Source organism: Canis aureus, chromosome 11 (assembly GCF_053574225.1).
Source record: "Canis aureus isolate CA01 chromosome 11, VMU_Caureus_v.1.0, whole genome shotgun sequence".
Lineage (NCBI taxonomy): Eukaryota > Metazoa > Chordata > Mammalia > Carnivora > Canidae > Canis > Canis aureus.
In genome coordinates this window covers 66,664,204-66,676,586 of record NC_135621.1, presented here as the reverse complement: position 1 = coordinate 66,676,586, position 12,383 = coordinate 66,664,204, and the positions used below count along the sequence as shown (strand labels likewise).

Below are 12,383 nucleotides of genomic sequence, written 5' to 3'. Positions count from 1 at the left end.
AGCTCCACCCTGTCTTGTGTGGGATTTTATTGATGGTATCAGAAAACCCAGACTGCTTAACTTCTAGGAGCCACAGTGTCTCCATTTATAAAAGTGAGGATAAATATACTTGATATAGTTCTGATAGAAATTAAATGAGTTAATATATGTTGAATTAATATATGGGTTTCAGTTCTGGCTTTGCCAGAGATTACCTGTTTGGCCTTGAACCCAGTAAGTGGCCTTTCTGACTAACACACTCAGTTCTCTTATCTGGAAAATGGAGTTAATAAGACTTTCCTATCTAATTCACAGGGCTATTGTGAGGGTCAAATAAAATAACCTTATGTGAAAGCTCTTTGCTAATTAACATTCTGTGCAAGTGCAAGATAGACTTTAATCCAAGGTTGATTCAAGTTGACACCCTTTTTGATTTAAAAAGATTCCCCTATGCTTTCCAAAGCTTACTTTTAATTTCTCTAGATTTGAGTCCCCTAGGTCAAGAAGATATTTGCTTATCTGGCCTTCACAGATTAGCCCTTCTCTAAAGTCAGACTACCCAGTAGAGGCCTATAAGATTATTTCTGTGGCCACCCCAGCTCCAGTTGAAGGAAAGGGTTCTTTCAACCACTTAAGAGACATTGCTACAATATTAAAATATTTTAAGTGCACAGAAATATTAATAATTAATCACTATCAAGGTAAGATGATAGTTCTTCAGTTTTCATTTCCAACCACTTTTACCAATTCTAACAAAATACTGAAACTACTGCTACCTTCTAAGCTACTGCCTTTACTAACATAAGGCTTAGTAATAACCATTTAAGACAGTAGTATGGTGACATAAGAAAGCAAACATTTATTAAATATCTTACTATGTGCCAAGCACTATGCCAAAAATAGAGGAAATTCCCCTCCTAAAAACAAACTGTCATCCTCAATTTGAGGTTAGAAGAGTGGTTCTCTATAGGGTGAAGGGTGGGAAGGTGACATTTTTTATCATGACAACTAAGGATGCTCCTGGCATCTAAGGGGTGTAAAGGCCAGGAGTGATACTGAACCTCCTGCAGTGAACAGGCCAGCCACCCCACAATGTCAAAATGTCAGTAGTGCCAAAGCTGAGAAGCCCTAGTTTAAAGAAACAAATACTGCCCACGTGAAAGATTTTAACTGTTTTCCAATCAGGATGCAAATACGGTGTCCCTTAAGTGGTAGAGTATCAGCATGTCATTTGGCTGTCCTCTGGGGAAGACCAAATGTTCACACAGAGGGTGCCTGTACTTTGGGAAGGGGAGCAGGGATGTCACTTCCTCCATTCCTGTATTAAAAAGCTTAAAGTGACTGAAGGGCAGTAGTAACCTCATATTCCTGTTGACTCCATTGTTTCTTCTATCCTTTCTTTCCTTTTATGGAAGAATGCTGTTTATTAATCCTACTGATTGTGAAAGAAGGAAGAAGGTGATTAGATTTTCCCTCTTATCAAAAAGCTGCTATAAATTCACCTCCCTTCAATCATCAGCTTAATTGGTTTCATAAAATGGCTCCACCACAAATATACCAACACAGTTCTGTTTGAGTCATCCTTTTGAAATCAACCAAAGGGGAACTCTGTGTAGATGGGAATCTGTTTCATCAGAGATAATATATGCAATCCACACCATTTTTCACCATAAAGAAACATTTCATGTTTTAAAACATTTTCCTTTTTTTTTTCTCAGCATCCCTTTATGCCTACTCTCTTCCCCACTAAAATAGAAGTGTTCAAAAGTTTAGGTAAATATCTACGTAAGATTGGTTTTGTTCTTTGTTTAGTATTTGTTTTGCTTCTTTTTATTTTTCAGGGCAGGAATTTTGAACTTGTATTTAGTAGGTGGTACGCAAAAGGCTGTTTGCAATATTATAAAATGTGTTATGTTGAGGGAGCAATTTGAACAAAGATTGATTTCCCAGTTTTCCTTTAAGTGAAACTGACAATTATATGTTGTAGACCGTCATTCCTTTGGGAAGAGTTGATATGAAAACAATTATACTTCACTGGCCTTTAAACAACAAATGATTAGAATGTTTTTATCAAATTAATGAGACTCCTTCAAAGAAACATATATATTATGGCTCGATTTTTATGTTTTCCCAGCCTACACAGAAAATAACACTGTTCTAGAATGTGTTTCTTTAAAACAGTTTAACTTGGGAAGGTCCCTGTCGATGAGAACATGTTTACTTTCTAAGGATCAAGCAGTTTTAAAATAATAGGTATTATAGAAAACAGCCTTATTATCTTAGCAAGATTTTTTGTCATTTTTTTCCAGTCTCGGAATTAATGGTGCTATTTAATGTTCTTTTTTTTAGATCATCACATTGGTATAGAACCGAATACATGCAGTTAGACCAACTAACTTAATTGAATATCACCTGGTGTAGCCCGTAATTGAGGCATTAGAGTATACTTTATATAGATACCCATTTCACATTCTCAAGTGAATTTAGGAATGACTTTAGGAATTAATTTTGAAGAATTCTATATTCATATTTTAAATCTAGAGAATATACACAGAGTACAAGAACACTGTCTAGCAACTTGGCATTGTTAGATCCTAAACCATTGTGAAAATCATGGCTTTTCAGAACATGTAAAGATTCTAACAACTTCTTTGCAACAGTCATCTATTAACATATATTAGAATTGCACTGAAATGTTCCAGGAGAAGTAGCTGTCATAGCATATGTTATTCATACTTTAAGAATGCCAGTTGTATTATCATTGGTTATATGCCATTTTGAGTTTAAGAAAACTGTTTATCTTGGGTCATTTAGGTATATAAACAGTACTAATAAAGTATTTTATTATAGGTTTCAGATTATTAGATACAGAAATAGGAGCCAAGTTTGAGTGTGTTCCTGTGATTGAAACTTTGATATCACTGACAAAATATCCCCAAATCAGGCCTTCTGAGGGATATAAGCAGAGTAAGAATAAGTATAATTGGAAGTCTGTTGTTTTTCTTGGCTAATTTGGTCAAGAGCTCTAGGAAGTATAGAATGGTGGATATATGTTACCCCTACTCTAGTTACTTTTCAAAGCTAAAAATTGTTTCTTTTGCTGTAGAGGCAGTGGGACTAAATCTATAGTCCTATATGTATATTACTTATAAATTCTTATGTTAGAACCAGATGGTCTCATATTTTTTACAGCTCCAAAATTCTCTTTATTCTACTTTAGTCCCACCATTTTTAGAGATGAGGGAACATTGCTTTGTTCAAAGATAGCTAGAACTAGAACATAGGCTAATATTTGCTATCCATGCTATACACTAGTGTCAGCCAAATACGGGCATTCGCATATATCACTTTCAGATTTTGGCCATGTCTGTGTACTTACACCATTTAATACTACTTAAATTGACTTACCTCTTTAAGTGTTTTTAAAAGGAATATTTTACTACTATAGATGGAAAATTATCACTTCCTAATAATAGAAAGTAGCTCTAAATAGGAGTCCAAATCAAAAGAAAGCCATGTTATTAAAATTTAATTTAAACTTTAAATTTAATTCTTGTTACTAAATTTTTAATTTTTGCTGTTCCTGGTCAGAAATGTATCAAAGCAATGTTTTCTGTTTGATGGCAGTACCTTAATTGTCTAATAAGAAAAGTACAGTTAAAGCTTCTAATTAAGCTTTGCTTAGCTTTTTGTAATGGGTGGCTTCTTTGGAAGGAAAATAAAGGGTATGAATTCTTGTTCGTATATTAAAGTCTGATTTAATATAGATCAGAAGGTCTTATTATTTGGAACCAAAATTGTTCTTTGGTTAATTTGAATTAATTTGTCTTAAAACTCTTAAATTTTTACATTGAAGGTTTTAGTTAGCTTCATATTATTTCTTTTTCTAAATGGAGGATATGATCAGTATATTTTACTGAAATAAAACATTTCCCTGGGGAGAAATTCATCTGGGGAAGTGAGGATTTTATAGAGTATTTGAATGGAGGAAGTACGGTTTTTTAAAAAAAGGTATTTATTTAAAATAATTAAATTTTTAAAAATTTAAAAACTAGTGTTTGAATTGCTGGTCTAAATGTGTGTGCCAGGTACAGGGATAGAAGAGGGTCAAAATGGCTAAGGCTTCTCCTTTTACTTGTTCTTACTTATTGGGCTACAAATATCTGTGTTGCCTTCTCTCCAAAAGTGCTGCTATAGAGGCTACATTTCGCTCTACTGGTATAGAAAAAGACAAATAGGCATTTTTCATTCATGAGATTCCTATAAAACCTGTTGGTGGAAGTATAAAATCAGGAGACTGTCATGAGTTAGCTCCTAAGAGTTTTGTTGTGAAAAACCTTTGTAACAGGTCTAACAGGAAGACCGTGCAGATAATAGATATAGGAAATAACTGGTCCCATTAAACTGCTGATGAAATAGACATGATAATATTATGGGGATTGTTTATTGTAGTGTTTTTTCTGGCTTATCAGAAGCATTAGTCTTGTTTTTCATATGTGTGTTGAATTTATATTTCTTTTTTGAGGGGGGTAGGGAGCCCGGGTGTGTGGGCAGGGCCCCGGGGCCCAGAAGGACCAAAGCTCTCACAGCCCCAAGTGCCCCCCACCCCCCAGCACCCAGCGCCCCCCCTCTGCCCCCCACCCCCAGCACCGAGCGCCCCCCACCCTCTGCCCCCACCGAATTTATATTTATTAATTAAGCTTTGTTAATTTGAGATCATTGTAGATTCATATGTGGTGATAAATAATACAGAGAGATTCTGTGTACCCTTTATGCAATTTCCCCCCATGGTAATATCTTGCAAAACTATAATAAAATATCACAGCCAGAATATTGACTTTGGTAAAAATACAGAACATTTCCATCACCACGGGGGGTCCTTTCAGTTTTCCTTTTGTAGCCATACCCACTTTTCTATTTCTCCCACCCCTTCCTTAACTCCTAGCAAGCATTTATCTGTTACCCATTTCTATAATTCTGTCATTTCAAGAATGTTACATAAATAAAATCATTTATGTAAAAACCTGTTGAGGTTGGCTTTTTTTAAGATTTTATTTATTTATTCATGAGAGAGACAGAGAGAAAGAGAGGCAGAGACATAGGCAGAGAGAGAAGCAGGCTCCCTGCAGGGAGCCGGATGTGGGACTCAGTCCAGGGACTCCAGGATCACGCCCTGGGCTGAAAGCAGATGCTCAATTGCTGAGCCACTCAGGCATCCCGAGGGTTGGCTTTTTTTTTTTTTAGTTAGCATCATTCTCTAGAAATTTATCCATATTATTTCATATACCAGTAGTTTGTTCCTTTTTATTGCTGAGTACTGTTCCACAACACAGATGTACTACGGTTTAATCATTCACTCAGTCAGTAAAGAACATCTGGATTGTTTCCAGTTTGGGGCTATGAATAAGGCTGCTATAAACATTCATGTACAGGTTTTGTAACATAAGTCTTCATTTCTCTAGGATAAATGCCCAGGTGTGCTGTATATAATTTTCTTAAATATTCCTTTACATACATTTGAAACCACATCAGACAGTGTTGATAATTTTTGCTTTGACTTTCAGACATAATGTAGAAATTCAAGAAAAGGAAAGCTTATTGTATTTACCTGTATTTTACTTACCGTGTTCTTTCTTCTTTTCTGATGTACCAGGTTTCTTTTCTTTTATCGTTTTTCTTCTTAATGAATTTCCTCTGGCCATTCTATTAGAGTATATCTGCTGGTGACAAATTCTCTTTAATTTCCCCTCACCTGAGATTGTCTTGATTTGTCCTCTGTTTTTGCTAGGTATAGAATTCTGAGTTGACAGTTCTTTTCTTTCAGCACTTGAAAAAAATATGCTACCTTCTTCTTGCTTCTATGATGTATTTTGGCATGGATTTCTTCAGGTTTATGTTCTGTGTGGTTTATTTAGCTTCTTGAATCTGTGGTTGTGTGGTTTCTCTTTCCAAATTGGTGTTTTTAGCCATTATTTCTTTGAGTACATTTTCAGCTGCAGTGTCTTTCCTGTCTCCTTGGGTTCCAGTGATACAAATGTTAGATCTTTTGCTGAGGTCCCACAGCTCCATGAAATCTACCTTTTCTTCACTTTCTTTTCTTTTCTTTCTTTCTTTCTTTCTTTTTTTTTTTAGTCTGTTTTCCCTCTATTGTTCAGATTAGGAAATTTCTCTCTTCCAGTTCACTGATTCTTTATGTCCCTTTTATTCTGCTAGTAAATCCATCCTTAAATTTTTTTTTCATCCTTAAATTTTTGTTTTTCTGTCAAGACTTTTTTTGTTTGTCCCAAATATGTTTGCAATTGCTTATTAAAACATTCTGCATTTTTATCATGATAAATTTAAAATCCTTGTCAGGTAATTCTGATACCTCTGTCACCTCAATTTTGGTATTTATTCATTATATTTTTCTATTTTCTTAAATCTTCTAGTTCTTCTTTTTTTTTTTTTTTTTAATCTTCTAGTTCTTAATACAATAAATGGTCTTCTGTGAAAACCTGGACATTAAAAAAAAAAAGAAAAAGAAAATCTGGACATTTTGGCATTATGTTCTAATACTCTGGATGTTATATAAACCAACTATTTCCTCTGTCTTTTTCTGGGGAATAGTGGCTGCTTCCTTATTATTGCCAGATAGATAGAGAAGTCCAGATTCCCTACTCAGCCTTCACTGAGTCTCAAGGGAAGGGAATCCTTGTTACGGCCAAATGAGGGTGAAAGTTCAGGCTCCCCTGATACTGCTAGAGTAGAGGTGAGGGCATGTTTTCACCAACATGGTGAAAGTCTTGGCCTTCTACTTGGCTGCCCTGACAATACCTTGGTTGGGAGGCAGGGGGTTAGGCTTCTTCATTATGGCCTCATGAAGTGCATGTTTAAGGCTCCCTACTTGGCTTTTGCTTGTGTGGGCAGTGGTAGGGCCAGTGTTTTCTGTGGTGTTTGGGTGCAGTAGAGTGGTTATTGTTAAAGTCCTCTGTCTTGCTAAGGCTGCCCCTTTCTCATTCCTTTAACTAGAGAGAACAAAACTTTTGGGGTGGCTTTTTTTTATGTCTCTGCCAGTTGACATTTCCAGGCTGCTGGGTTAATCACCTCTAAATCTGGGATATATTAAGCATAAAGAAAACCCAGAGAACTCAGGACTGTGTCATTCCTTGTGCCCCAATGTCCATATCTAGTCTAACTTATCTCTACTTTTCATACGCTTCTTGTGTGTTTTTTTTTTTTTAATTTTTTATTTATTTATGATAGTCACAGAGAGAGAGGGAGAGAGGCAGAGACACAGGCAGAGGGAGAAGCAGGCTCCATGCACTGGGAGCCCGATGTGGGATTCGATCCTGGGTCTCCAGGATCACGCCCTGGGCCAAAGGCAGGCGCCAAACCGCTGCGCCACCCAGGGATCCCGCTTCTTGTGTTTTATATATAATGTCCAGAGTCTATAGTTGTAGTTAGTGGAAATAATAGGAAAAAATACTCCTACACCATCTTCCTACAAGTAGAAGTTACCAAATTTGTAGGTAAGTTACCATCTTACCTACAAGTAGAAGTTACCAGCATTTTTAAACTATTTAAATAGTTGGACCAAATATATAACCACTATTGGGGAAAATGTCACATGCTTTGTATATTATATGGTAACTTTGCATAATACTGTGTTTACAAGACTGCTAGAAAATAACATCTTTATTTAAACTGAAATTCATTGTTTACATTATTAATGAAAACTTTTTTTCCTTTAGGAGATAATGCAAAAGGTGTCCTAGGCTCCTGACCAGTGAACAAAGATTTGAGAAAGACAGCCAAGCTCATGTTTTCTCCTGATCAAGAAAATCATCCATCCAAAGCACCAGTAAAGTATGGTGAACTCATTGTCTTAGGGTAAGATTTCCCCATCTGATGACACACAAATGGAATGATGTATAGTAACTTTGACATCTACATTAAAACTACTTTTTAGATTGTGTATCCTACCTATTTCCAAAAATGATTAAAGCTACAGGATAGTATTACTTCTAAGTAATGTTGATAATATTAAATCAAGAAACTCTTTTAATCTTCATTTTTATGCCATCTCTTATAAGTGCTCTCATATGCATAAACTTTGCCTCCTCACCTTTACCCACCCTTTACTTATTAAAGATGAAAAGTGTTAAGTCTAAATGTCTAACTTAACATTTGACTAATGTTAAGTCTAAATGTCTAACAATAGAATTGTTCTATTTTCTTCCCTATCCCATCTTATAGAAAAGTTTGCCTCAGCTGACTTTACCAAAATCTCTTCCCCATTTAGGTCATTCATGTAGGTCAGTATTTATTTGTCTCTGTCCTTCTGAGGTAGTTGTTGCTTTGTGCTTATGGTCCTATTCTTCTGATAGAGTTGTAAAGGCTAACAATATGATGACCCTGAAGCCCAGGATCTCACTACTTGTTTGCTTCTGAAGCACTCTTATCCATACAAATTACAGATACACAATTTAAAGTATGAGGAACAGATGATTCCATATTTCAGTTTATTCAGTCTAAACTTAACAGGAGCTGTCAAAACAGAAACACAATATTAGTCTATTAGCTAGAGATCTCAGAAACTAGAAATTGCTAATTTTACTTTACCCCTGCTGTTTCTTTTCTTCTGTCTAGAAAACAGCTCTATACATTACAACATGTTTTAGAATCAGATCGGCACATGTTGCTGTTTAAAGTGAGAAAGTGTCCATTTTTCAGAGGAGCGAGTAAGAAGATAATACGGTGTTAATGAGCTTGACTGGAAGTCAGGAATGCTAGATTCCAGTGCTATTCCAACATTGCTAGTTATATGACCTTGGTCAAGTCACTTAAACATTCTGGGTCTCGGTTTCCTCTTCTGTAAAATGACAGATAAGATCATTTAAGGCCCTTTGAGACCTAAAAATCTTTTTTCTCAAAAACAGCTTAAAAGATTAGAAACTTATATAGTAACTACAGTGTTACACTTTGAAATTACGTATATCTTAATGTATTAATGACTAACAGCTTTTAACTACCAAAAATTATTCAAAGTTAAGTTCTTCTACCAGGAAATCTGAGTCATTTGAAGCCCAGAATTTAAAATTTAGTATATAGTTTAAACTGCCTTTCTTCTCCCAGCAGTGTCTTAGTTAGTCCTTAGCAATAGTGGTTGTCTCTGTATCCGGCACTTGGTGTCTTAAAATACAAATAATAATTCTTTCCAGTCCTCTAGGACAAATAAAGCTGGATAAGGTGGTCAGTTTGGTCTTGTCACTACTTTATTATTTTTTTTTTTTTTTAAGATTTTATTTATTTATTCATGATAGTCACAGAGAGAGAGAGAGGCAGAGAGACACAGGCAGAGGGAGAAGCAGGCTCCATGCACTGGGAGCCCGACGTGGGATTCGATCCCGGGTCTCCAGGATCGCGCCCTGGGCCAAAGGCAGGCGCCAAACCGCTGCGCCACCCAGGGATCCCTTGTCACTACTTTAGAATAGAGTTTTAAGCTATAGAAACACAATGTTTGCGAATAGAATACAACCCCACAAGAGAAACAAGTCATGTAACTAGGCAGATAGAACAGTCAGGAGCCCACAGTGGGGCTGGTGGCAACACACAGCCTAGAATTTAGTAATGTATTAACTAAGGGGCACTATTCTGAACTCTTACCAAGGCTAGCAAGATTAGCAAGAGCTTTCTCCAACAGAAAGCAGTGTGTTTTATTTTTTATAGTCAGTATAATTTCTGTATATATAACAGTGTGAGTAAAGTCCCTTCTTTTCCTTGTCAGCTACTTTGTAGGCCATTTTACAATCACATTCTCCTCCAACCTCAGAACTGTCCGTGGTCCCTGCCTCCTTTACCCTCAGATTGACCAGCTATTTATGAGAGACCAGGAAACCAAAGATTTCTTCAGGGGGCAGGGGACAGTGAATGAGGAGAGATTATTATTAAGCTACTGCCCATGTCAAAATGAAGCAGTAAAGAATTTTAAAAAGCATGACAAACACCTGGATTCATTTCTGCTTTTTCTATTGTCACTTATGTGACCCTTCAGAAAATGACTTAATTTCTCTAAGCCTCTAAGAAATTTTATTCCTCTGAGGAATAACTTAAATTCCTAACCTGTAAAGTTGAGTGATACCCATCCCAAGAGTTTTCATGAGAATGGATTAAATGAGATGCTACATGGTAGAGAATACAGTAATGCCTAATACATAGTAAACACCCAAATATTTTGTTTTGAACTTCTTTCCTATTCAGTCCTCACTTGCTTGCATATTTTCAGGACATGTATATGTTATCATGGAGAAATGGTTATAAGATCCAAACAACAGGGATCCCTGGGTGGCGCAGCAGTTTAACGCCTGCCTTTGGCCCAGGGCGCGATCTTGGAGACCCAGGATCGAATCCCACGTCAGGCTCCCGGTGCATGGAGCCTGCTTCTCCCTCTGCCTATGTCTCTGCCTCTCTCTCTCACTGTGTCCCTATCATAAATAAATAAAAATTAAAAAATAAAAAAATAAAAGATCCCAACAACAAAAATATGTTCAATCACTGCTTAGCAGGCATCTCAGTTGGATAGATCTTGCCAACATAATGTGAATCTGTATGTGTACATGCAAGTACTGAGACTTATCAGACTTATCAAACAAGTCTAAAAATTCCTTATTTCAAAAGTCAAGCTATTTAAAGTAATTAGGTTACAATTAAAGGAGATTGTTTTAGACAATTCATACTATACTTTTAAAGGTTGTATTTGCACATGAATGAGTCACAAGGAATCAGATATGCCATTAATCAGCTCTTGATTATATTAAATAAAAGAAGGAAGAAGAGTACAGATAATTTAACGCTATTTATAATCCAAAAAATATTTCTTTGTGACTTGGAATGTAACCAGAATTTCATTTTGTTTCATACTCAGACAGCTGGTCTGGGGATCAGCAATTACTGAAGGGAGATACTTTGAGATACGTATATAGTGTGCTAATAAATGATTAATTGGGGATTGATCTTTATTATAAGGCAAAGCATAATTTTTAGAATTGTGTGGTACTTACAAAAGATCACCCAAACTTTTTTCCCCCATCAGGTATAATGGATCTCTCCCAAACGGCGATAGAGGAAGAAGGAAAAGTAGGTTTGCTTTGTTTAAAAGACCTAAGGCAAATGGGGTGAAGCCCAGCACTGTACATATTGCTTGTACTCCTCAGGCTGCAAAGGTAAAAAAACAAACACAAATTAAACTAAATAATTTAACTTAGAAAAATTGAAAGACTTGTACATGTTCTCTAGCATTCCCTTCACATTCTGTACCAGAAGTTTCCTTTTGTTTTGATGGGAGCAGACATTTTGGAGACAATATTTGAAGGGCTGCCATATATGGAAGGGCATCAGATTTTTATTTTTATATATATTTTTAATGACAAGCCAGTATCAGCGGGTGGAAATTAGAAGGAAACATTCCCTTTTCATATTAAAAAAAAGTTGGGTTGGAACCAGGACTTTACCTAATTTTTAGAATTGTATGGCTGTCCACCCTGAGAAGTAGGGAGTTTCCACTGTTACTAGAGGAGCCTTGTCTGGGCTGAGCAAGGAATGTAGTATATATAATAAGTGTACTCAGGTACGAGAAGTGTTGTTTGGATGAGGTGATTTTTTTAAACTAAGGATTTAATTGTGTGGTTCTTACAAGAGACCTTTATCAAAGATTCTGTGTATGCTCTTATCTTTTGTTTGCTTGTTTTATAACCCTTACAGCTTTTAGCTTAGTGCCTTGAACAAAACGGACATCAGTAACTATTAAATTGAATCAAAACTACAGAAGCAAATACCCAACTAGATCTACAGTATAACTTCTCAGTCTCCCAGTATACCTAATGCTCTTAGCTCCTTTTTCTTTCCCTACCAGAATCTCCAGAACCTGAGCCATCATTTCAGGACCCTCAGGCTTTTCCTGGAGTGATTGACAATTAGGGGGAATTTCAAATCTTTATATTTCTCTGTATTCCTCTGCTTCCAATTGTATAACAGACTGTATTTGATACTGTGTTGAGTGAATAAAAATTACAAAGAGTGGCTCAGCTTCTGGAAGTAATTGTATCTTTAGCTAAGCAGCCCCAGGATGTGCATTAATATACCATCTGAGGTATATCTTTGTAAGTTAAACAAGAGACAGAGAAATTGGCATATGGTGACTAGTTTTAGCTTCAGTCCCTGAAGTTAATTGAATTTGTTTTGTATACAGTATGGTGACTAGAACAGTCCTCATGTCTTGATGAGGCCTCCTCTATTACTATTTGAGACCCAATGAATGTAGAAAAGGGACAGTTTCCTTTAAGTGTTTCTTTTTGCTCCTTTGCAAAGAAGGGTTGTGCTAACCAGGTAGTGAAAGGGAGTGAAAGCTAACTGATCCAACCTGAGGA

The 12,383-nt window shown here is 36.2% G+C and overlaps 1 protein-coding gene across 9 annotated transcripts in view; it reads left to right on the top strand.

Annotated features, from left to right (window-relative positions):
• PELI1 (pellino E3 ubiquitin protein ligase 1) overlaps positions 1-12,383 on the top strand; it is a 136,334-nt gene that overhangs the window by 112,993 nt on the left and 10,958 nt on the right. For all 9 annotated transcript variants that reach the window (XM_077915629.1, XM_077915635.1, XM_077915628.1 and 6 more), the window contains 2 exons: positions 7,710-7,848; positions 11,051-11,180. In XM_077915629.1, coding sequence (XP_077771755.1) covers positions 7,778-7,848; positions 11,051-11,180 — 201 coding nt within the window. In that variant the 5' untranslated portion in view covers positions 7,710-7,777. The remainder of the gene's footprint in view (positions 1-7,709; positions 7,849-11,050; positions 11,181-12,383) is intronic.